Here is a 26,059-nt window from a genome sequence, read left to right on the forward strand (position 1 = left end):
CATTAGCTGGCCTGCAGGCAGATCTTTGCTCTGGTGGCCACATCATATACAGTCCTTGTTGGAAGATTTATCTTAATATAACAGCTGAATAAGAGACATATCCAAATATGCTTCATTTTGCAGGCTAATTATACCTTTTATATTGTGGACAAACTAAAAACTTTATCAGAAACACTGTTGGAAATGTCCAGCCTTTTCCAGAGAAGTGGAAGTGGCCAGATGTTCAACCAGCTGCAGGTGAGTGGTTGGTCTTTGCCACTGAGGGATGGGGAGCTACTGCTAGGGCATGTCCGAGACATCAGGGCTGCCCTGTAGAAGATTCTACAGAGTCACATCAGGCATAGTGGTTCTAGTTGACTGGTATGATTGACATAAAACTAGAGATGTGTGAAAACTTTTTGTGAATTTTCAGTATTTTACCCATGCAAAATGGTATCGTTGTGGGAATGATTAATAATTTGTTAATAGTAACCTTTTCTTTAAATTCTTTATTAAGCTTAATGCTTTTTAGATTGTTTGCATATTTTTAAATTGTAGGTCTATTCAACAATCAATGATCATTTCTGCATATTCTGTATTGACAACTTAATATTTTTAAAAGGAACGACTTATAGTTTAGAATGGCCTAACTCCATTAGAGCCTGACAATCATTAATGTAAAACTTTAATTCAGGTAGATCACCTAATAATTTTTTGGGCATTTGTGTAGCTTCAACTTACCTTAACTCTGATAGGATGAGAAAATATGCCTGCATTTTAATTCATGTTTAGTTTTTTCATTAACCACCAGGTAAGTAGTTCAGAGTATGGACTCAGGAGCTAGAATCCTTTGAGTTTGATTCCCGGCTCAAACCCTGCCACCAGTTGTGTGATCTTGGGCTAGTCACTGAAGTTCTCTGTACCTTGAGTTTCTTCCCTGAGAAATGAGGAAGCGATAGTAGTTATGAGGTATAAATGGGTCAGGATACATGGAGCCCTTGGAATAGGTTTTGACACAGAGAAAATGCTACTGTGTGAGTCTGAGTTTTCCAAGAAGCAGATGCCAAGACAGGATTACATGTGCAATAATTTTATTTTGGGAAATAGCTGCTGAGGAAAGGAAGAGGAAGCTAGACAGGTTGGAAGCAAGGTTGTCATTGGTGATGCAACTCTGACCCTGAGGAAAGGAGAGAGAGAGAGGGTCAGGTGGAAGCATCCTGGTGGGCCCTGCAATTTAATGGAAATCAGATAAGGCTGAGAGGGAGTCACAGAGCTAAAGTCAGTTATCAAGGTAGGGGTCCCATGTCAGTGGAGTCCTGTGGCTCCTGGGAGTGGGCCTGATGTGGTGGTCATTGGTGAGAGACAGCCCATGGGAGGCGTGGCCTCAGGGCAAAGTGCCATGGATTCAGAGTGCCGCAGTGGGCCCTGCCATTTCCGTTTCCTGCAGTTGGAGGTCTGCGATGTTCATTCTCACAGCGACCATGGCCATATGTATTAGCTAGTATTGTAATCTTCTTTAATTTGTTTGTGTATGGATTAATTTGTTAATACAGACATCAGCAAACCTTTGCAGTTAATGGGGCAGATAGTATTTTAGACTAGATAAGGTCTCTGCTGCAACTATATATAATCTCATGCAATATTATAAGCACCAAGTCGAGAATGTACAAATATCTAGGAGAACATAAAACAGTGCGTAACTCGGCCTCAAAAATCGGGCAGCTCCTTGTGAAGTCTATGGTGTACCTGAGTACTACTTACTAAGTAGCCATGTCAGAAATCAGTCACATGTTCAACCAGTTGAAGAACTTATCTTCCATAGGATAAGACGGCATAAATTGTTCCTCTATTTCTTAGCTTTGGGATCATGCTCAAGGGAACTCGCAGTGCCTTGGGTTTGTAGTAGTCGATGTGTATGTTCCAGGCCTGGTTCTGCCACTAGATGGAGTGGTTAGAGTCTCTGAGGAAAGCCCTAACTTTGCTCTGCTTCCCTGTTCCATCAGTAAAAGACAACAGTACCCTCGTGGGGATGTTGTTGAGATTAAATGACATGATGCATAATAACTACCCTGCACATTGACTGGCAAATAGCGAATGCCCAGTGAAGGAAGATAAATAAGATTCCAAAAAAGAAAAGCAAACACCAAACTTTCATAATAAAACCTTGTCATCCTTAGACAAGATTAGTTAAAACTATCATGTAATAAGGTGAATGTGAGAAATAAAAGAGCTAATTACAAAGGGTACATATTATTTGAGAATTCCTATATAGACCTCTTGTGCTATTAGGTTATGTGCTGGACCAAAATCTGGATAGTGTACAAATATTCTCCAAGAAATTGGCAAATTCCAAAATTAATCCCCAGTCATTGATCCTGAGGCAGAGCCTGGATACATCAGTATCTTTCCCTCTCAGCTTCTTGTTGGTTGTTGTATGTTGTAAGTGTCGGGCAGTACAATGCAAGTACATGGATATCAATGGCAAAATAAAGGGGCAAGATGTCATGAAGTTGATGAAAAAATCTTGGAGAACTCTCCACAGTAAACAATTTGTCTCCAATCATTGAAAAATGAGGCAAAGTCACAACCATCAATAGTAATGAGAGAAGAATGGTGCAGATGAAGCAATGAAAGATGCTTCCGAAGATGAATAGCCAAACATTGAGAGAGGGTTTGGGAAATTCTGAAATCCTCCTTCAGAGTTTTCATAACAATGACCCTCTGTTTACAACTGGCCTCTGGGAAAGGCCATGCAAAGGAAAGGAATCTTATAGAAAGGTTCATTATATAGGTTCATTTGAAAATTTTGCCGAAAACAAACCACTTAATTCATTCTTTGTTTTTAGTATTAATACATAATTACAACTACAACATAAATTTTCATAATTGTTGATTTTGTTTTTCAAGGTAAGCTTCTAATAAGATGTTATCCTGTTATTTATTGTGGTGTTTTAAAACTTCTTTTAAGTGGATTCAGTTTATGTGCCTTGTTCCTTTGTAATGAAACTTTGAATAAGTCTGATAAGTATTATTCAATAATACGAAATAATGCAATTATTTTTGTTAAGCTATATTATTTTTCTTTAGGAGGCCCTGAGAAACAAATTTGTAAGAAACTTTGTAGAAAACCAGTTGCACATTGATGTAGACAAACTTACTGAAAAACTCCAGACATACGGTAAGTGTGCTGATGGGCATGGCAGTGTTCTTCTGCCCAAATGGCTCTGCCACTTGGGTGGGTCCTCCCCCTTGGGCCATGACATTTCTAGGTGACTTCCAGCAAGTCACTTTTCCTCTCTCAGTTTCTATTTTCTTATCTGGATCCTGAAGGGCTTGGACTAAATACACCCCAAAGTTTGTTTCATACCTGAAGTTTTTTTGATTCACTGATTCAGGACTTAACTAGTAAAGAACCTAGTTAAAAAGGAAGTTTTCTGATTCAAACACAAGAATTGTGAATTACAAAACAAGTTTATAAAAGAAATTATTATTATTATTAAGTTAAAAGTAACTTGAAAGCCATTGCATAGATTTGAAAATGGGAAGCTCAGATAAAAACATTACCTATCAGTAAACATTTATTGTACCTCTGCAATTGATGAATCTGTGAATTCATTTAGGTGTTTAACAAACATTTGCTGGACACACGAGGAGAGCCAGTTCCATGAAATAATCCATAGAGGGGCATAAAATATTCCTCTTCCGCCATACAGTGCAGAGAAGAAGATGACCATGCTTAGAAACTGCAACACTGTGGCAAAATCAGCGATCAGGGCCCTGCCAGAGAAGCTCGCAGGAGCCTAACCCAGTTGGTGGGGACCTGGAGTCAGAGGGAGGACGGGTGTCAGGCTCTTCCAGGTCCCTGGCTCCCTCACACTCTGCTTGTACATGGGAAAGGGTTTCGGATCTGCCTTACATATGAAAGTTAGAGGAAGGCAAGACATTTTATTCGGCATAATATAGTACTTCCCTTTAAAAAAATTTCTGGTGAATGCAATACTTAATATTTTACTTCAGAAAGGTTAATCATATTTTAAAATGTTTCGTATTTTAAATGCGTTACATAATTTTTTCAATTAATTAAAACACCTTTAAAAGAAGAAGTAGCACTGGAAAGTTTATAATAACAGTGTCCCCATCTTCTGTTGCTGGAACCAAGGACTGACATGGGTCTGAGAGATTTCCTGTGTGGAACGCAGATGTCTCCTGAGTTTGCGTCTACCATGGTGCTAGTGTTAATGCAGATGTCTTAGAGTGTGAATCGTACCTGAGCCACATTTGTTCAACATGTTGCTGCATAGCCAACAGTACTTTTGAATAGGTTTTCCCACATGTAAACTTCTATTGTAAAATTAAGAGAAAGTTCTCCAGAAATTTAGAACTTTTCCTACAAGTGTGTTGGGACACAGAATATGAGATTCACATGGAATTTTGAGATCCATGAGGTGTGATCCTCTCTTCTTTCTGCTCCCGCCTGACGCTAGAGATTGAAGACCATATCATCCAGGTGAATGTTTGTTATTTTCCATCCGACCCTGTACAGCCCTTCGGGAGCAGGCACAGAGTGGGGTCAGGCGTTCACGGGTGGGGTGGCGGTGGGGGATTGATCATTGACCAGATGCAAATCTCCTTTTGTAACTATGCTAATAAGTGAACTCACCTTACTGCATGCACCCTTTTAAAATTTATACCTAGGTCATACTCACTTTTCTTCATCCTATAAACAGTACCTGGAAACTGAGGTGACTATTTGAAGATATACTGATGCAACTTTTGGGAATATTTGCCCAATCATGCTGTCATTTTTATTCATTATATAACTTTTATTTTATTTTTATTTTTTTTAGACAAGAGTTTTGCTCTTGTCATCCAGGCTGTAGTGCAATGGTGCAATCTCAGCTCACTGCAACCTGCGACTTCTGGGTTCAAGCAATTCTCCTGCCCCACCCTCCTGAGTGGCTGGAACTACAGGTGCGCACCACCATGCCCGGCTAATTTTTGTATTTTTAGTAGAGATGGGGTTTCACCAAGTTGGCCAGGTTGGCTCGAACTCCTGACCTCAGGTGATACTCCTGCCTCGGCCTCCTAAAGTGCTGGGATTACAGGCGTGAGCCACTGCGCCTGGCCTCATTATATAACTTTAAAAAATAACTTTTTGCTTTATTACAAAATGTATATATGTCTGTTGTAGAAACATTAGAAAATACAAATAAGCCAGAAAACAAATCCACCTATAATCTTATCACCACAGACAGGTATTTTAAAAGCCTCGGAGTTCTTTTTTAGATGAATTTATATGTACTCATATGAAGATAAGAATATGTATTTTCACAAAAATGATTATACTGTTCACATAATTTTGTTACCTGAGTCTCCTGAGTTTGCATCTACCATGGTGCTAGTGTTAATGCAGATGTCTTAGAGTGTGAATCGTACCTGAGCCACGTTTGTTCAACACGTTGCTGCTTAGCCAACACTACTTTTGAATAAGTTTTCCTATTCAAAAATTAAGATTATTATAAAAGTTTTTCATATCTATAAATATTGACTGTTACTAAGAAAAAGTCCCTTCATCTAGCTCTGCCTTCCATTTCACTCCATAGTATGAATTTAAAATTACTTAGGAATTTCTTTGGGATCGGTTCTTATATTTCTAACTGATACACCTACGGCAGTATTTCTTGATTTATTTGTTACAGGAATTATCAATTGATTTCTTGTTCTGAAAGATGCAGATTTAGTTTTGTACTACATCATTTCCCTGATCAGTTGCTCCCACTATGGTAATATGACCATTTTAGTTGTTATAAAACAGTATGAGGAGATAAATGTTGTTCAGTGCAGAGTCAGGCTATGCATTATAATGACATTCCCTTATTTACCATGTTTCCCTTTTCCTAGAGTTTCATGCTCTCTTGCCACTACGTGAAACACCTGTTCTCCATTGCTCCCAGCTCTGTGTGCCAACATATCACCTTTATGTTGAGTCATTTTGTCTGTGCAGACGCCACCCAGACCCCCTACCATGCTCCACCTGGGCAGGCTAGCCGCTCCTGCCAGCACCCAGCTGCTTTCCTAGGAATTCTCTGCTCTGCTCTCCTGGGGTGGATACCATGATTCCTGGGCTCTAGGTCCTCATTTTTGTTTTGTTGTCATGTTTTGTGGGTTCGTATTAATCTGTGTCGTCTTGAAAAACAGAATGAGAGAAAAAATTCCTGAGTGATTTTACTCAGTAAAGTAAAATTATATCTGAATGATATGTGGAAATATCCCCTATTTCATTACCAATAATTTTGCATCTCTTCTTTCTCTCTCCTTTTTGCTTTTAATCAGTCTTGTCAGAGGGTTATCAATTTTTATTAGTCTTAAAAAAACCCACCATTTATGGCCTTATATTTCATTTGATTTCATTGATTTCTGCTCTCTATTGGTTTTATCCTTTTGCCCTGTGTGTGTGTATGTGTGTGTGTTTGGTAACTTCTTGAGATGAATACTTAAATTATTCATGTCCACCTTGTCTTCTTTTCTGATATATATATATATCTTTCTGATATATATATATCTTTCTGATATATATATATCTTTCTGATATATATATCTTTCTGATATACATATATATATCTTTCTGATATACATATGTGTGTGTGTGTATATATATATATATATATATATATATATACTCATCACTAGACACTTCCCTCTGGCATTACCTTAACTGCATCTCACTAGTTTTGATATCTTGTATTTTCACTCTCATTCAATTAAGCATATTTTAAACATGTGGTGTAATTTCCTTTTTTTTTCACCTTTAGGTTATTTGAAAGACTATAGTTTAATTTCTAAATATTTGGTATTATTTATTTATCTTTGGGTTAATGACTTCCAGCTTTACTTCACAGTGGTAAGATAATATACTTCGCTAATATGATTTCATTTGCTTAACATTTATGGAGACTCACTCAATCCTTGCACACAGGGTCAGTTTTGGTTCCTGCATTGTTGGGTGCCGTCTTGAGCATCCTCCCTGTCTCCTTGTTCCATCAGCTCTTAAGAGGTGTGTGTTTACATTTCTCGTTATGATTGTGGGATTGCCTGTTTCTCCTTGAGGTTCTGTCCACTTAGGCTTTATATACCTGAAGGCTGTATTGTATTTTCTATTGAGGACTTGTTGAGACATTTATATTTTCCTTTGTTTGTATTTATCTTCCAGCTTCTCCCCCTTCTTTTACTTCTTTATTTCTTCCCAGAAGTTTTTCTGTGACTTACTTAGGTATGGTTTCTTATGAGAATCCTCTTTTGGCTCTGTAGCATTTCTTGAATCAGTGGCCAAATATCTTACATTTGGGGAAAGTCTTGGCTACTATCTTTTGAAGCATTGCTTCTGATCACTTCTCTCTCTGCTTTCCTCTGCAACTCTATCTAAACACGATGAAAACATTTCACAGTGTTCAATGCTTCTTATTTCCTTTTCTATATAATCCAACCTATTTTCTCTTTATACTTCAGTTTGTGATTTCTTTTCTTACTAGTTTTTTAATCGACAAATTCTCTCTTCAGCTGGGTCTAATCTGCTATTAAACATACCAATGAAGTTCTTCATTTCAGTTGTTGCATTTTCCGCTTAAAATTTAAATTTTCTTATTTTAAAATAGTTTTTAGTTCTCTGGTGAAAGTCTATTTTCGTCTAATTTTGGACACAATACTCACATTTTGGAAGTGCATGTTTGTGAGCTTTAACACTTGTCTTTTGTGGGTTTTTTTTAGTCTATTTTTCTCTTGCTTTTTTTTTTGGTTATTTTTCTTGTCTTGTCTCCAGGAATATTAAGGATTAAAAAAATTGAAACCAGACATTATAAATGGAAAATTGTAGAAATAAATTTGAGTCTCCTGATAGTGCTATATTCCTCTAGATAATGTTATTTTCTTGCTTGTGGCAGAGAGCTAGGGCAGGGCCACGTTTTCCTAATCCAGCTGAGGATGGAGTGGATTGATGGAGGTAGACTTCAGCCTTCAGGTAGGGAAATTTCCAGTTTCCTGTACTCCTGGATAGATGCCCTATTTGGGTGGGGTGGGGATCTCACCTATAAAGCTGATATCGATTAGGGTCCATGTAGATCCAGAGCTCAAAGTCCCATGGACCACTGGAGACTCAGCCTCTCAGTTTTTGGCAGGATCAAATACCAGGCTTCCCAAGGTTCTCTTTTCTCTTGCCTCTCTGACCTTTGAGCTTTTGCTGCCTCGGTAGCTCTTTAAAGTCTTTATATAGATTTTCTTTTTTTTTTTTAATTTCAATAGGGTTTTGGGGAGCAGGTGGTGGTTGGTTACATGGATAAGTTCTTTAGTGGTGCTTTCTGAGATTTTAGTGCAGCCATCACCTGAGCAGTGTACACTGTACCCAATGTGTAGACTTTTTTAAACTTTTAAACTAAAGTCTTTATATAGATTTTTAAAAGGCCATTCATATTTTCTGGTTGTTCTTGGAAGGAAACTTCATCTGCCCCACATTGTCCTCCATTACTCTAAGTGGGGTTTCCTCAATATGGCCTTTCAATCTGAAGACGATGGTGCTTCAATTAAGGGGAGTTTTCTTGTCGTCGTTTCTTTGATATTTTTACCTCTCTGTAAAAATAATGCTATTTTAACTTTAGTTTATTTTAAAATTACTATTACTGTTTTCTATTTGTTTATTTTGAGTTCTCTCTTTCATGTTGAAGGGTTCACTTAAATGTTTGGTGATATTATGTGTGAGGCATTAAAACCAGACTGAAAGTGATTTGGTGAGTAGAAGTTATTGTGACTCAGTTCATATCAGTAGTTCTCAACTGAGGATGATCTTGTCCTCCAAGGGATGTGTGGTTATATCTGGAGATATTTTTGGTTGTCACAGCTGGTCACAGCTACTGCCACCTAACAGGTAGAGGCTAGGGGTACTGCTAAACATCCTACACTGCACAGAACAGCCCTCTACAGCAAGGAATTATGGGCCCAAAGTGTCTGTAGGGCCTAGGTTGAGAAACTCTCATTTAGAGCAATAAGATGGAGTCACTTCTTGAAAAATTTCAGGAGGAGACACGTTGGAATGTGAAATCCTCTGGTCTGTTTTGGCTGATGCCTGGTCTGTTTTGGGGTCCTCAGGTATATACACTGAATGGTGAACAGTCGTTAACTTGTATTATTATCTGGAGCTTGGCCCCACATTAGTGTAGAATTTTATACTATGTTGTTTTATATCCACATATATGTGAACCTCAGTATTGTTTTTGTCCTTTCAGACTTAAAGTAGTCTGTGTTTCTTTACCACATAGGGTTTCACATGGGCCCTATGTGTTTTTCTTGGCTCATTTTTCCTATATATTGTGAGATGAAGCAACCCAATAAGAGCTGTGATTCTAGGACTCTTACCAGAGGCTTTGCCCATTCGTGTCCTGTCCTCTGTAATCCATCTTTCTCTCATAGCAGTGCCCTCATCATTTAGGTTGGGGAGCATACTCAAGGTCTCCAAAGTGATAGAACATGCAGTTAATACTAGACCACATTTTATTTTTATTATATCTAGTCCATTGTGCAGGAACTATTACCCAACAAAGATATTGCTTCTTTCCTCCCAGAGGAGGGAGATCTGCCCAGTGTCCTAAGACCTGAGAGTTTTTATGTGGAGCTGCTTTTCTAAGTTGTAGTTAATGCCACATAATAACATTTTAGTCAACATTGATCTGCATACATGATGATGTTCCTATAAGGTCATAATGAGCTGAAACTTCCTACTGCCTAGTGACTTTGTAGCTGTCATCACATTGTAGAACAACACATTACTCACTTGTTTGTGGGGATGTTGGTGTAAACAAACCTACTGCACTGCCAGTCATATAAAAGTCTAGCACACACAATTATGTACAGCATGTAATACTTGATCATCATAATAAGCTACTGTTATTATTGGTGTATGTGTTTAATTCAGTTCGGAGTGTACTTCATATATATATTTATGAGTTAAGTGTAAAGCAGCCTCAAGTAGGTCCCTCGGGAGGTATCCAGAAAAATCCATTGCTAGCACAGGAGATGACAGCTCTGCGTGTGTTAGTGCCCTGAAGACCTTCTTCCAGTGGGACAAGAGGTGGAGGTGGAAAAAAGTGATATTGATGATAATGACCCTGTGTAGACCTAGGCTAATGTGTGGTTTTGTGAGTTAGTTTTTAACAAAAAAATTTAAAAAGAAAGAAAAAACCTAAAAATAAAAACAAGCTAGCTCATAGAATAAGGATATAAAGAAAATATTTTTGTACAGCTGTACAATGTGTTTTGTATTTTAAGCTAAGTATGATTACAAAAGGGTCAAAAAGTCAAAAAATTAAAAAGTTTATAAAGTATAAAGTTATAGTAATCTAAGGTTAATTTATTTTTGAAGAAAAATTTAAAAAATAAATTTAGCGCAGCTTAAGTATACAGTGTTTATAAAGTGTATAAAGTTTATAAAGTGTACGGTAATGTCCTAGGCCTTCACATTCACTCACCGCTCACTGCCTCATCAGAGCAACTTCCAGCCTGCAAGCTTTATTGGTGAGTACTCACTCTAAGTGTATCATTTAATACCATATAAAATCTTTCATATCATATTTTTATTATACCTTTTCTATGTTTAGATGTGTTTAGATAAACAAATCCTTACCATTGTGTTACAATTGCCTACAGCATTCAGTACAATAACATTCTATGCAGGTTTGTAGCCTAGGAGCAATAGGCTATGCTATACAGCTAGGTGTGCAGTAGGCTGTACCATCTAGGATTGTGTAAGTCCGCTCTGTGATGTTCACACACGATGAAATTGCCTAATGCTGCCTTTTTATGCCACATTTCTCAGAATGCATCCTTATGATTAAGTGATGCATGGCTGTAAGATGTACCTATGTCTCCCAATTATATGCATAAGAAAGCTTAAAGCCTTCTCCAAAGCAGTTTCAATTCTGCTACTGGAAGATAATGAAAGTCACACTATAGTGAGACCAAGTCACTCTTCACTGTGTTTAACATCTGCTGTTTTATGCAGTTAAATTGTCTAACCACGCTTACTAGGCAAGCTTATAGTGCAGCCTATTCCAAATAACAAATGGTCAGCAACACACAGATACAGTAGAAAAATGTCTCCGGTTTGCCCTACACTGAGAAATTTAACAATCTCCACTTCTCCATTAAAAAAAAAAAAGCCCCCCACAATGCACAATATACTTTCTGGTTTTCTATTTTCTAGTTGTTATGCTTACTTTCATGCAGAAAAGTTAATTAAAGATATTCAGTTGGAGCCTCGCTCTCTCCTTATAGCTGTTACGTGATAATAGTTAGCACTTACTGTAAATCAGTTTATAGTGTATATATAAACTTCAACTACATTTACTTTTCACAGCAATTTCATGGGTAATTTTGCTTTTCTTATGCTACAGATGAAGAAAGTGAAACTTTTACAGATTAAATAACTATCTGATGTAAAACAAGATAAAAAGTGCAATTGCCATGGGAGCAAATCCATGTCTTGTCAGCTTTGAAGCACCAGTGACCTGCACTTCTGGAGCAGTGACAGCAGGGGTCAATGCCACTTCTATGTTCCCAAACCAGGTTACCCCAGCCCATGTATTTAGTGGGTCTTGCTTTTTGATGCCTCCCATGGCTATAATTGCCCATAAGAATATCCAAGTTTAGCCTCATACCCACACTATTTAGAAATCAGAAGAACCCTCAAGGGAGTTTTCATCACAGCCATTGCATACCCCTTAAGTACCAGTCATTACAGTAGCATTTCACAGCACTGCTGTCTCCAGAACCTGATACTTCAATACTTCTAGCAGGTACTAGGCGGTGTTCCAGGGCCCATGGAAAATCATGGAATAAACATGATGAAATGTCCAAAGGAATCACTTTTGCAGCAACATTTTGAGGAAAATGAGACATAATTTTATATACTAAAACAAATGAGTAGACTAGTACAATATAACATTTTCACACACAAAAATCAGTTATTTCATGGAATTTTCACCTTCTCAAGGCTCATCCAGGATCCTGTCTTCTTCTTGCACACCCTTGTATCCATCCTCCTCCCTGGGTGGAGTAGTTTGAGAAGTGCAATGCAACAAGGCACCGTCAGCACAGTATGCTGGAGTCACCAGCCAAGGGCTGGTTCAGAGATTTGGTGCCATCTTAAAGAAGGAAATAGATAGAGAAAACAGACAAGAAATGTTAAGAACTGCTGGTGTCAGCACTGGCTTCGCATCAGCCAGTCTAGGCCAGCTGTCCAGCCCTGGCCCTCTGTGTTCCCATAGCAGATAAATTGGGATGCTGAGTGTTTGGTTTTGGTTAGGTGGAGGTGGGGCTGGAAATCTGGAAATTCCCCTGTCACACAGGACATTGCTTTGTGCTGTGCTACCTGAACTGTTATTGGAGTCTTAAAGCAAGATAAAGGCAGTGGAGTTTGTCTCCTCCTCTGCTGGAAACAATTTTATATAGTGTATTAATAACTGTTATACTAGGAAATAGTTATTGAGTGCTCTCTATGTGCCAGACACAGTGTCAAGCATGTTACACATTATTCTACTTCATCTTTGGAAAAAGACCATTGAGCAGATGATTATCATTTCCCTTCCATAAAGAGGGTGAGGATTATTCAGCCTCAGATGCCCACTGAGGGGTGGTGAGCAGGCACCCAACTCCATCTGACCCATAGTCCACAAGGCCCAGTAGACGGTGGAGATCCTGTGTCCCTATCTCCAGGCCAAATGGGCACCATGCCAAGATAAATTCTTTAAACCAAGCCACATGACCTCTTGTTGAGTGAGGTGGGCTGGACCAGACTGCTAGCCACCCTCTAATCCTTCCACATCAGTGCTGAGGGAAAGGCCTCACTGGTGGGCATTACAGTGGCTCGGAGGCTCAGAACTTTTCCAAGAAACTCTAAGATGCTGTGTCCCAGTCGGGGGACTCTGGGGACTCATGACACTCTGAGGCAGAAAAGTCGACGCTGTGGATCCTTCTAGCTCCTCTTTGATTGTGTAATCCAAACAGCCAAAGGTCCTTTTCTGCCTTAAACCTTAGAAAGTGTTGACTATAAAACTAAATGAGAAATGAAAACTGCTGTGCAATTACATGTTTCTGCTATTGATGCCATTTGAGAACTCTGGCTTGAGCTATTTTCTTCTCACTGATTTTTCCAATGAGCGTGTTTTATTCTTCTATGAATTCAGTTTGACGGTCTTAACTTAACCAGGCCCTTCAGGCTCTACCAAATTGGGAATTACAGGAGGATTTCTATGAGATGTGTGTGTGAGCTCTGATGGCAATAGTTAATTGATCTTACTTACTAAATGGCTTGATGCCTTTTTTATATCTTTTATTTCTCTCTGGAAAACAGTACCAAGATTTTCATTATTTCTAAAATATAGATGATAAATCTCAGGCTTAGAGACTGGCTCTTTCAGGGCCCTACAATATTTGGTGGAATCAAGAACCCAATTCTTTGAATTCCAGATCATGTAATTCTTCTACTATGTGTTAGGCAGGGCTGTCTGGAATTCCTGATGTTTGAATATTTTTTAACACACAGTAAGCAGAAGTTTCATATGGTTCCACTCAATATAAATGCAGGCTGGTGTATTTGTAAGAAGGTGGACCCCAAAGCTAGATGGCATGTGTTTGAATCATGGTTTTGAAACTTACTGGTTGCTTATACTCTTTGTGCCTTAATTCCTATACTTTAAAATGAACATGCCACTAGCAATTCCCTATGGATATAAGGGTTCAGTGAGACAATACACAAGTGCCCAGAATTGTACCTGGCACAAGACTGACACTCATACAGTGACACTTCACTGTTATTGTAGATATTTAGCAAAAGCTTAATTATCAGAAATCCAGCCTTCCCAAATCCTTACACTCATGTCTTGGCCTGAGATCGGCAAATTACTGGAACATAATAACAGCAGTTACAACATAATGAATAACAGTCTTTTCTTTGAGAAACTGTGCAATGTAGGTTGAGGGGATGAAGGGCAGAAGGAGCCCGACACTTCTTGATGTTGTTTGGCAGCTTACGTGTTCTCATCCATCTGAAGTTGGCAGATGGAAACTAATCTTTCCTTACCAGGGAAGAAGTTGAGGCCAGGACATGTCAACTGATTTTTCTACAGACCTCAGGATGATGGAGATGCATCTTCATGTAATTTCTTATTCAGGGCTGGCCCCCCTTTACAGAGCCCCAACACCCCTTTCAAACATGGGCTGAGTGCCAAGCAAGCAAAACCCAGACTTAATCCAGAAACCTTGGAAGCCAGGAGGATCTGGGAGCAGGGAAACCAGTAGAGGAGGGAAGCAAGCATGAGAGGCAGAGGCAGCTGTCAGTGGGTGCTGATGCTGCCATGTCCGGGGACAAATGCCCACAGGATGGCAGGTAGGCTCCAAGCTTCAATGGAGGGTGGAAATGAGCACAGGGAGCAGCTCACATCATTTGGAAAGTTGAGTGTTCAGGAGGTCAGTGAGATACAGGAGGGCCAGCAGGAAGCAGTGACTGCACACAGGGCCAGGGATAGACTGTTGTCTGTCACCATACATCTTTCCTGCTGCTTTCCCTCTGGAGGTCATGTTCTGGGCATTCCCACGCTGCCTTGCTCTAGATCATTTGGCTTTTCCAGCTCCTTCCTGAAACCCTAGTGAAAATACTGAGATATCCTCAGCCTTTTGCCCTGAAAATGTTTGATGTCAGCATTCATAGCCAAGGTGTTGTGACTTTACTCTGCTGCTCTATTTATGTTTCGAATGCACAGATCCAGGACAAAGACTATACAAGGATTTGGTTTCCTCAGTGTCCATGCTCCTTGATAATTGCTTTTGCAAAATTAATGTAATAAAAATGACTTTCGCAAAATGACTGCTTCAGGGAAGGCATGTTTTTTTTAGAATTACTTGACTCCAGGTTGGAACTTTTTTTTTCCCCTGAACTCTCTGTGAGAGGGTCTTTCCTATCACATGTCCTTCTGTTGTTTATCCTGTTGTCTCCAACTGTGTTTCCTTAGGCTGCTGTATTACCCTTTGTGCTTTAACTGTTTTTTTTTCATGTACATGTGTCAGTGTTACAGAGCATGTGTATAAAAAGGTAGAGTTTACACTCAGCAAGTAAATGCCAAATTTCACATATGACCAAAATTTGACTCTTTTGAGCAATTTTTTAGTGGAAGAATTCATATTCATTTTCAAATTCATTTGCACAATCTCCACTATATGAGTGGTAAGCACTGGGGGAAAACAGAAGTTGATCTGTCCTAATCTGTTCACTTTCCTCAGGAGGGTTGCTGGATGAGATGTTTAACCATGCAGGCGCTGGACGCTTCCGTTTCTTGGGCAGCATCTTGGTCAATCTCTCTTCCTGCGTGGCACTGAACCGTTTCCAGGCTGTGCAGTCTGTCGACATCCTGGAGACTAAAGCACATGAACTCTTGCAGCAGAACAGCTTCTTGGCCAGTAAGTACTCAATGAAAAAATATGTTCACCAAGATGCCAACTCCTGTAAGTTGTCATTTTGGGAGTTTCTCCCTAAAGGTGTCTTATGATAGCTCAGAAAGAAAAGAAGTCCTTTCAAGATAAAACATAAAATAAAGCAGAACTATTTGCCTTAGATAAAACATAAAATGAAGCAGAAATATTTGCCTTGGTTAATGAAAAGTTGTACCTTATGCCATAGTGACTAATAACATTTTCACCATCCTAGGACCAATGCTATTTACTGCATCTGCTTTTACCCTTTTATGACATCATGTTCTAGTTAAATCTCACATCATAAGTTATATTATTCCCGATTAAAGTTATACTCTAATTTCCTGCATCACCTTTCCTTTTATCAGAGTATCTTGATATCCTGGTTGGGGCGGAGAGCAGGCAATGGCCAACTCTGCTCCATTATTTAATTGTTCACCCATTCAAGATAAATATGGTGGTGCTCTCATATTCTTTTGGAATACACATTGAATTATTTTTAATTTGAGGTTTTGTATTAGTTTCTTAAGGTTGCTGTAACAAAGTATCGCAGACTAAAACAAGAGAAGTTTATTGTCTTAGAGTGCTGGAAGATAGATATTCCGGATGGAGACATCCACTGGTTTTTCCTGCGGGCTGTGAGGAGAGAATCTTCTCTAGGCCCCTCTCATTGGCTTGTAGGTGGCCATCTTCTCCCTGGGTTTCTGCACCTCATCTTCCCTCTATGTATTTCTCTGTGTTTAAGTTTCCCTCTTTTTATAAAGACACCTTCATATTGAATTAGGGTGCACCCTCATGGCCCTCATTTTAACTTGATTACTCTTTAAACGTTATCTCCAAATATAGTCACATTCGGAGGTACTGGGGGTTAGGACTTCTACATATGAATTTAGTAAGGGACACGATTTAGCTGTGATAGGCTTTATGCATACAATTCAAAGAATCCATGTGGCATAAAATAGGATCCATGTATTTAAGTTATGAATGATAAGTAACCCCAAAGAGATGGATTCTGTACATTGAGTTAACATCTGCAATCAAGAGAAAAAATCCCTGCAAAAGACATCTGACAAATAATTTCTTTGTGTTGATTATACCACAGTTTGCTTTTATGAAAAATACAAAGCAGCACTGGACAGGGAATTAAGAGATCTTGGTTTAGGCTTACCACCAATTGCCTGTGTGACTGAAAGTCAGCTTTGCCACTGCGGGCTGGGGCTCTGAGTCTGCAGGAGTGGAGGGCTGTGAGTCTCAGGCTCCTGCAACTTTCCTGTCTCACCCAGTGTAGACGTGGTTTGAGCCACTCCCTACAGTGTGGTAATGCTTCGTTTTTCCTTTTCTGCCACTAGGTATCATTTTCAACAATTCCTTATTCGACAAGAACTTCAGATCAGAGTCTGTCAAACTGCCACCCCATGTCTCATACACAATCCGGACCAATGTGTTATACAGCGTGCGAACAGATGTGGTAAAAAACCCTTCTTGGAAGTTCCACCCTCAGAATCTACCAGCTGATGGGTTCAAATATAACTACGTCTTTGCCCCACTGCAAGACATGATCGAAAGAGCCATCATTTTGGTGCAGACTGGGCAGGAAGCTCTGGAACCAGCAGCACAGACTCAGGCGGCCCCTTACCCCTGCCATACCAGCGACCTGTGAGTAGCCTGGGGCTGGAGCCACCGACAGTGAGAAGGGCCTTGCATTTGTCTAGCTGAGGAGAGAAAACTCTGAGTTTTTCTATGGTTATTTCAAAAAGCACTGTTAAAAAAGTTCACCCCCCACTTTTTAATTTCGTAAGGTTCATTTTTTTATATGCTTGCACTCTTCAGGTAGAAGAAATATAATGGTTGAGACAATACAATCAAGTGAAATTTTAAATTTGACATCAGGCATCATCTATAATTTTAAATACACTTAAAATAAATTTGATGAATAACATTCACAAGGGCTGTGCATGTCCAACAAAAGACTCCACTTATCTAACCTTGGGAAAACTGAGGGAGGTTATTTTTTCTGCAGTGCAAATCCTTAGACATAGGCTGTATACTGGACAGGGTGGTGAAGGATTCCATACAGGCCTTGACCATGGCTTGGGTACCCATGAAGTAATACGAGAACATTTAGGAGTTCAATTGTGTAATTTGGCTGGTGATATCTACAGGAAGAGGGGAAGCTCAGTGAAGGGCTGGAGCAGCTGGACAAGAGGACTTGGAGGGACACCATGGAGGCATTAAAACAGCCATCAGGGAGGCCAGGCAAGGGATGTTTGCAGAGAGGACTGGAGACTATGGTCGGACTGGGGCTCAGTGAACCTGAGGGTGAGCTTGGACACCTTGGCAGGGTCAGACAATGAACAGACTTCAAAGCTCACCAAAGTGGGGTGAGCCGTATTGCTGTGGGCTGTGGGGCTCAGCCTGGATTTCTTACTTTCCTCATGGTACATACTGTTCTCATAAGCATCCTGCTCCCACAGCTGGCCTTGCTCTGGATAATGTAGGTCATTCATTTGCAATCCCTGCATGCTGGCTCTGATGCAGGGCCTCAGGAAGGTACCACCTTCTTACCCTCTCTCAAAAGCACACTAGGAAGTAAGTGGCTGAACATGAGACTACTAAAGGGACAGGTTTGCGTGTTCTGTTAGTTATGAGAACAGGGACAAGTACTCATCCTTCATTGAAACACTGCCAGTAACAACTCATGGCACCTCCCACCCCTGACTGGGGCAGAGCCATGGACCACCAAGCAGAAGTCAGGACTGCCTCTCCAGGTGACTGGGCGACACACACGTGAGGATAGGTGACTTGATGTCTTGACCCCTCCTTCCTGTCTAGTGATATGCTGCATACATAATAGCACATCCACACATTTTTTATGAAAATGCTGGTTGTACAGGAAGAACTTTCCCACAGTGGGAGGATAAAACGCTGAAGACCACCTGATTGAACTTATCTTGGGATAGCCTAGTGTGGTGCGGCGAACAAAAGGTCAGGAAGAAAGAGACTAAGGTGACATTTTCACTCAGGGGCTGCCTTGTTAGGCAGACTGTTAGTAAGCCTCTTAACTTCTTTCTTTGTAAAATGATAGCTTTTCTTTCTTTTCAAAGTGATGATATTTTTGGCTATGAACATTTTCAACCCGTGATTTTCTGCTCCTAAAGCATTTTTCTTGGAGGTGATAGCAGCAGGAGCAGAACCCAAGAAAAGTGCTGTTGTAGGCTAGTTGTCATGCACAGACACTTCATACCCAGCGCAAACACCTGAGAGCTCTGAGAATTAGTGATCTGTGTTAGATACTGGGAGAAGCCGAAGTTTTATTATGCTCATTTTCTAAAGGCAAACCTGAAATCTATTGCATTCTGATAGTCTCCTTCTAGCTCCAAAGTATGCTATGATCTCCACCCATGAAAGAGGGGGGTTGTGCTTACGTGGATGGGAACATGACAATTCCCTCTGCTCCGGTTCACAGGAGGAGACTGGGGGTTTACTTTGTCCACTCTGACATAGGATATTTCCCAAGAAGGCACGATGGGAAGAACAGCATATACTCCTACAAATGTATTGATGGAAATCCAGAAATGGCCTGAGTAATCAGTTTTCAATTCCTACTGATCATAGTGTATGGCTAACAGACATTGCAAGAGAGCTAGAAAGGAGGAATTGAGGGACATGGATGGAGACATATTTTTTCACCCCTAGAAGATAAATTCTGATGTATGAGAAACATTCCAGCCTAAAACGTTGGAATGAGTGGAATACCCAGGTATGATTCTGATCTCATGGAATTACCTCTCTTATTCTACTACTGGGATACAGCAACATAACTCCTCAGAAGTATTGCTTTATTTCTTTGAGAAAGATGAAGAAGTATTTTAATTCTCTGAAATATTTAAATCTTTGAGATTTCTCACTGTGCCATATCCATCTTTTATCTCTAGTTTCAAAGTCTCCCTTTCTTGAGGGCTTAGAGTACCTGCAGTGATTGAAACAGTCTGAGATCTCGAAAGAATTCAGTCACTTGAGTAAAAATCCTAAAGCACAGTTTGTACTGTAGACAATGTTTGTTAAAATTTTTTTAGTAGTTTCCTCCTGCTTACTGAATGAGATACATATTCAGTAATTTATGAATTTATTTAATGACTTTTATGTACTATTTGTCAGTCTCTAGACTGAATAAGTAAAGAAAATAAGTAAATCAGTAAAGAAAATAGGTGAATCAGTAAAGAAAATAGGTGAAAATCCCTGCTCTTGTGAGACTTCTGGTCCAGGGAAGCAGAGGTGCCACAAATACAATTAAGAAGACAATTGCGTTGAATGATAGGAAGCAGGAAGTGCCGTGGAGCTGGGAAATAGGATGAGCAGGGTCAGGGACACTAGGAGGGGAAGACGGAATTGTTAATGTGGATGAGGTAGACCCTATCAGGAAGGTAGCATTTTAACAAAGACTTGATGGGATGCAGAAGCACAAGGGGAAGTGTGTTCTAGGGCAGAGGAACCCCCCATGCAAAGGCCCTGTGGTAGGAGTGGCCTAGGGTATGTGTGAAGAGTCACCAGAGCAGAGTGCACAAGGGCGAGAGGGTGGGAGATGAAGTCAAAGAGCTGATTGTAGATTGCATGGTTGCAGGTGATTGGAGTGGTATTAAAAGGCTGCTGGAGAGTTTCGAGCAGGAGTGATGTCATCATCTGACTTATACTGTAAAAGTCTTGCTCACGCTATTGGGTGGAAAAGAGCTTGTAGGGGTATGTGTGGGACAGAGAAATCATTTAGAAGGCTGTTGTAATAACCCAGGTGAGAGATGATGGTGGCTTGGTCCAGTGTGGTAGCAGAGAAGCTGGTAAAAAGTGGTCCGATTCTTGGTTGCATTCAGGAAGTAGAGGCAACAGAATTGCCAAAAGATTTGATGAGGGCGTGATAGAGAGACATCAAGGAAGATTCCCCTATTTTGGTCCAAGTAACTGGATTGCTGGAATTATCTCTAACTATAATAGAAAAACTGTGGGTAGAGGTTTGGAGGATAAGGATAGAAACTCAGCTTTGGACATGTCTAGTAGGCAGATTTGTTCAGGAGGCTGGGACAATGTATGGATCTATTAATTTAGGAGTCTCCCCCATTTTGATGGCATTTAGAACTCTAAGATATTACCATGGGAAGGAGTATAGATAGAAAAATAGAGAGGGCCAAGACCAAGTGTGGGGCCCCTCCCATGAAGAGGTAAATGAGAAGAGGAGATTGAGAAAGTATCATTGAGGCAGGAGGAAAACCTACAGAGTGTGGAATCCTGGAGGTCAAGCTGAGCAAAAGACTCCAGGAAGAGGAGTGATCAAGTGTGTCATATGTGGCTCATGGGTGAAATAAGGTAAAGACAGATAATCGACCACTGGATTTACACCATCCGGGACTTCATAGAGAGCAGCTTCCATGATGTGGTGAGAATGACGGCCAAATTAGAGTGGACAGAATGGAGACTTGGAGGGGTAGAATTGGAGAGTGAACTCAGACAGCTCTCAATGGGAAGAAATGGGCAGTGACTTCTTCTTCTTCTTTTGGAAGAAGTCTTTTTGTTTTTTTTTAGATATAAGATGCTACCTGGGGAATAGTCCAGTAAGATGGGGAAATTGGTAGTGTATAAGCGGTGGGGACAGCTGTGTCCTGAATTAGTCAAGGGGAAGAGACCTCAACAAGTGGAGAGACCTACTATAGGTGGGAACACGGCAATTCACCTGTGGTAACAAAACCTGTTTAACTCTATTTAACTAAAAATTTTCCACTTTTCTTGCACACAGATCTCTCTCTCTCTCCTCCTTTTATTTTTCATGTAGTATCTACCAGCAGCTCATGGAACTAATGTCCTGAAAGGCATGCATTGGAAAATGTTGCTGGAGACTGTAGAGATGGATAGGCAGCAGCAGTTTTTGAAATTTCATGTTCCTGTCAACCCCCTGATTCATAGGCAGTTATCATAGAGTAATTTTATGATTGGAACTGTAGTGTGTACTTCATGAATATAAAGGAATTCAAATGTTAATGTGTTGCTTCAAAGAATAAGCCAACTTAATAAACAGGTTTTCAGAAAACAAAAACCACAACAATATTCTGGAATTGTTTTATATGCACAAAGAATATTTATTTGAAAGGGCACCTGTTATTTCCTCTATTGCTTTTTGGCTGCTTCAATTCCCACCACTCTGGGGTGGGTTCAAGAGAAGGAGAAATGGAGCGTGCTGGGTCAGGCTGAGTGATGGCTCCCGTGAGGCGTTGCGTCTGGACTTTGATGTGTCTTGGGCAAAGTGGAGAGTGAAGGGTTGACAGCCACTCATGCTTGAAATGTTGAATTCCTGCTTAAAAAAAAATCAGCTTGATCCACAACAGACCAGTGAGAGGACCTCTCATTTTATTTATTTTGATTGTTTCTCTTCCTTGGGCTCTACTTCAGGTAACTTTATTAAACACCTCTCTTTTCTATTTAGTCAATAGTCATTGTTCTCAGCAGAAATTCCCATTCCTGATGACCCTCAGCGCTCAGAGCTGCTGGAAGCCCCCTCTGTTGCCCGCAGGCTCTGTCCTGTCCCACCAACGCAGGTAATTTGTTGGTGATACCAACTGTAGTGGGAAGGAGAAGAAAAACCCTCATTAAATTGTACAATTCTTCACTTTCTCAAGCCCCACACAGCTCTTATAAACTTATCTCCTTGCTGGGCAGAGGAGGATGGTTTCTCATTAAAACCTCAGCAAATCGTTTCTCCAATTTGTCCATGTTCTTTCCCTCAACAGCAGCAAAGTAATCTCTTAAAATTGTATCACATTTAAAAAAATCATCTCATTTATCCTCTAAAAACCTTTAAAGTACAGCGGAAGAAATTGAGATGCTGATAGGGTAAGTTATTTCCCCCAAGATCTCACAGCATCTTAATACCCCTCACTCCCCAAATAAACTATTAATTGCCACTTGCTACTTTTAAGCACTTTGTGCAGGATGCTTGGTCACTTGGCTGCCATTTCACTCCATTGTATTTGAAAGTCTGGTATGTTTTCGGCCGGGTGTGGTGGCTCACGCCTGTAATTCCAGCACTTTGGGAGGCCGAGGCGGGCAGATCACGAGGTCAGGAATTCGAGACCAGCCTGGCCAACATGGTGAAACCTGATTTCTACTAAAAATACAAAAATTAGCTGGGCATGGTGGCACGCGTCTGTAATCCCAGCTACTTGGGAGGCTGAGGCAGGAGAATTGCTTGAACCCAGGAGGCAAAGGTTGTAGTGAGCTGAGATTGCACCATTGCACTCCAGCCTGGGTGACAAGAGCAAACTCCGTCTCAAAAGAAAAGAAAAGAAAACAAAACAAAAGAAAAGAATGCCTGCCTGGCATGTTTTCTTATATCCTAGCCAGAGCTCGGATTTGAGCAGTAGTTCTTAACCTTGGTTGGTGGGAGTTTGGAAGTGTGTGGGGTGTTTTGATGGTAACAATGGGGACCAGTGTATGTTTAGTGCCTAAGGGCCAGTGGTGACAATTGTTGTGTGATAAATGACACTGTAGTGTGCAATGAAGAATAGTCCTAGCCAAATTCCAAAACACCCTCATTTAGATCCACTGTTTGCTCTGCCTCTGGTAAATTATTTCAAGGGCCTTCATCATTCACTCATATAGTTATTCCTCTATTCATCTATGTAGAAAAATTTTGTTTTCATATTCACTGTATGACACACATTCTATGCTGGGATGGATGCAGAGATCAGCACTATGCAGTTCTTGAGGTCAAGAAACTCACTGCTTAATGCAGTAGTTAGTGTACATTCATAACTAATAAGGGGCGAAAAGGGAGATACAGATACTGTAAAAGTGGCAGCACTGGGTTGCTCACAATTGGTTTCATGCCTTCCTCTACCTAGTAAAATATAGGAGAATTTCTTGGTAGAATTTGTATGACCTGAGAGTCTGAATTAAGGTCTCAAAGTCTCCTTCTTTAGACATATTGGATCTTGACAGTGCATTGCACCTTCTAAGTTTATCTGATCTCTTTCGAGCTTCCTGGATCCCTTTAGAGTCTCAGACTTGACATGATGACAGAACTGGGATGAAAAAACTGCATTTGGGTGCCAGCTTTGACACTTGCTGGTTCGCAGGACGTTGGGCCAGTTTTGCGCCAGCTTTGGGTGTCAGTCTCCTCACCTCATACAGGGTATTAACTGCTGTCTGCCCAGTGCATTGGCTTGTAGTGCACAGTGAATTATCCTGCTTGAGGAGACCTTGAGACTTGTGAGGGGCAACGCCAGGCACTGTGAATGGGTGGGATGCTCTAAGTGGCAGCCCACTCCATTCTTGGGCAGCTTCAAATCTGAGAAAGTTCTTCCACTACTGGTGCAGAGGGTCAATACGGGTCTGATGTTCTTGGATGGTGTTAGATTCAGAGAGGTGAGGATGCACGCGAGCATCTTCCCTTCTCCCTGGCTTTCCCAAGGGAGTTATAAAAACTAGGAACAATAAAATGAATGAGAGCCAACGTTCCCCTTTGTTTGTGGTTAGGGAGGTGCACTTACTTTCATGCATGGCTCTGGCAATGGCTGAGTCAGGAACACTAGAGTCTTAAATGCCCCTTACTTCACCTTCCCTGACCTCCACTCACCTCCAATTCACAAATCATGTCAGACTTCAGCTGGCTGTGTTGTGCGGAAGGCAGCGGAAGACAGAGCTAGCAAGTGACAGGGGCAACATTAGTGTGCCTCTGGTTTCATGAAAAGGAAAGGGAGGATAAAGGGAGAGAGAGAAAGTGGAGGCCAAATGCACTGGTCCTTCTCTTCAGCAGTTGCCCCCAGCTATGTCCTGTCTCCCCATGGTTGATGTGGACTGGTCCTGGGCAGTAGTGGTGATGGAGGCCGGTGGAGAGGGGCAGAAGGAGGGAAGGGCAGAGGCCGGGCTGATGTGAGAGGTGGTGGCTGGAAATTTGCCACCTCCCTGCACTTGCCTCAAAGTCATACATCCTGAGAAAACAAAAAACAGACAACAACAACAGCAACAAAAACCAGCTGATTTCTCAGGGTGGTTCTTTCTATAGTAAGACTTTGGTCCAACACGCCCATGACTTTTCTGTCATTGCACTCACTGATAGTGCTGACAGAGGCAAGTAACAGATCAAATACCAGGAGCAAGGCTTACTAAAATGGAAACCAAAAAGTCCACCTGCAGAAAAAGCAATGGTGACAATTAGTGTTTGTGAAGATCAGAGTATCCCTTTAGAAAGGCTTAAAGAAGTAAGAGAGTTTAATTTCCTTTTTTTTTTTTACTTTTATTTTATTTTATTTTTTATTATACTTTAAGTTCCAGGGTACATGTGCACAACGTGCAGGTTTGTTACATATGTATACATGTGCCATGTTGGTGTGCTGCACCCATTAACTCATCATTTACATTAGGTATATCTCCTAATGCTATCCCTCCCCCCTCCCCCACCCCATGACAGGCCCCGGTGTGTGATGTTCCCCACTCTGTGTCCAAGTGTTCTCATTGTTCAGTTCCCACCTATGAGTGAGGACATGGAGTGTTTGGTTTTCTGTCCGTGTGATAGTTTGCTCAGAATGATGGTTTCCAGCTTCATCCATGTCCCTACAAAGGACATGAGAGAGTTTAATTTCCTAATGGTACAATTTATAGATAGTTCTTTGATTTGGTTTCCAGAGAAGGGGAAACATACAGAGAATATTCTAGATTCTTAGTTTGATTCATGCCCTCCTGATAAGAGGAAAATCCTATTTCTGAGGTTACTGAGACATCCCTGACCTTTGTGTGTATGTTTTTTATTTTTAGTTCTATAAACAAGTGATATTCAAGAGTGAAGAAAATAGAGAAAATAATTCACACTTAATATCCTGTTCCAAAACGACACTTATTTGTTTATTTATGTTTTCTTTTGGGATGAGTCCCTCATTCTTTTTCCTTGTGATGCATGTTTTACAAACTAGAAATCGCAAAGTCTTGCCAAGAGTTAGCCTGAAAGTTTTTGTGCTACATACTCATTTGGGAACTATTTACGCAGCACTTACTATGTGTCATGCACTGTAATCGCATGACATATATAGTAGGGAAAGATGTAGTCCTGCCTTGAGGAAGCTTGGAGAGCAGGGATTGTTATGACTGTATTAAGATGAGGCAACCAGCCTGGACAGCATAGCAAGACCCCATCTCTACAGAAAATAAACAAAATTAGCTGGGCGTTGTGGTGTGTTCTGTAGTCCCAGCTAATTGGGAGGCTGAGAGGGGAGAATTGCTTGAGCCCAGGAGGCTGAGGCTACAGTGAGCCCAGATCATGCCACTGTACTCCAGCCTGGGCAACAGAGTGAGACCCTGTTTGGAAAAAAAAAAAAAAAGACAAGAAAACTACGAATGACTTAAATCTGCTCTGCTGTGACCCCGCTCTAGTGGAAACTGCAAGGGACGAGAATCACAGCACCTCTTTAAAACTTGGTACTCAGTGCAGTTGTTGTTGGTGATACATAATACATAATGCTTCAACTTTAATATGAACCATTTCCAATTATTAAGATCCTAGAAGAGAGAAATTAAAGTCAAAAAATGAAATAATTTT

The 26,059-nt window shown here is 40.6% G+C and overlaps 1 protein-coding gene across 1 annotated transcript in view; it reads left to right on the forward strand.

Moving 5' to 3' along the window:
* ABCA13 (ATP binding cassette subfamily A member 13) overlaps positions 1-26,059 on the forward strand; it is a 471,542-nt gene that overhangs the window by 161,641 nt on the left and 283,842 nt on the right. The window contains 4 exon segments of the mRNA XM_031013046.3: positions 124-237; positions 3,067-3,157; positions 15,298-15,474; positions 16,836-17,142. Of these exon segments, the coding sequence (XP_030868906.2) occupies positions 124-237; positions 3,067-3,157; positions 15,298-15,474; positions 16,836-17,142 (689 nt within the window).

The sequence above is a fragment of the Gorilla gorilla genome, chromosome 6 (genome assembly GCF_029281585.2).
Source record: "Gorilla gorilla gorilla isolate KB3781 chromosome 6, NHGRI_mGorGor1-v2.1_pri, whole genome shotgun sequence".
In the NCBI taxonomy this organism is placed as follows: Eukaryota; Metazoa; Chordata; class Mammalia; order Primates; family Hominidae; genus Gorilla; species Gorilla gorilla.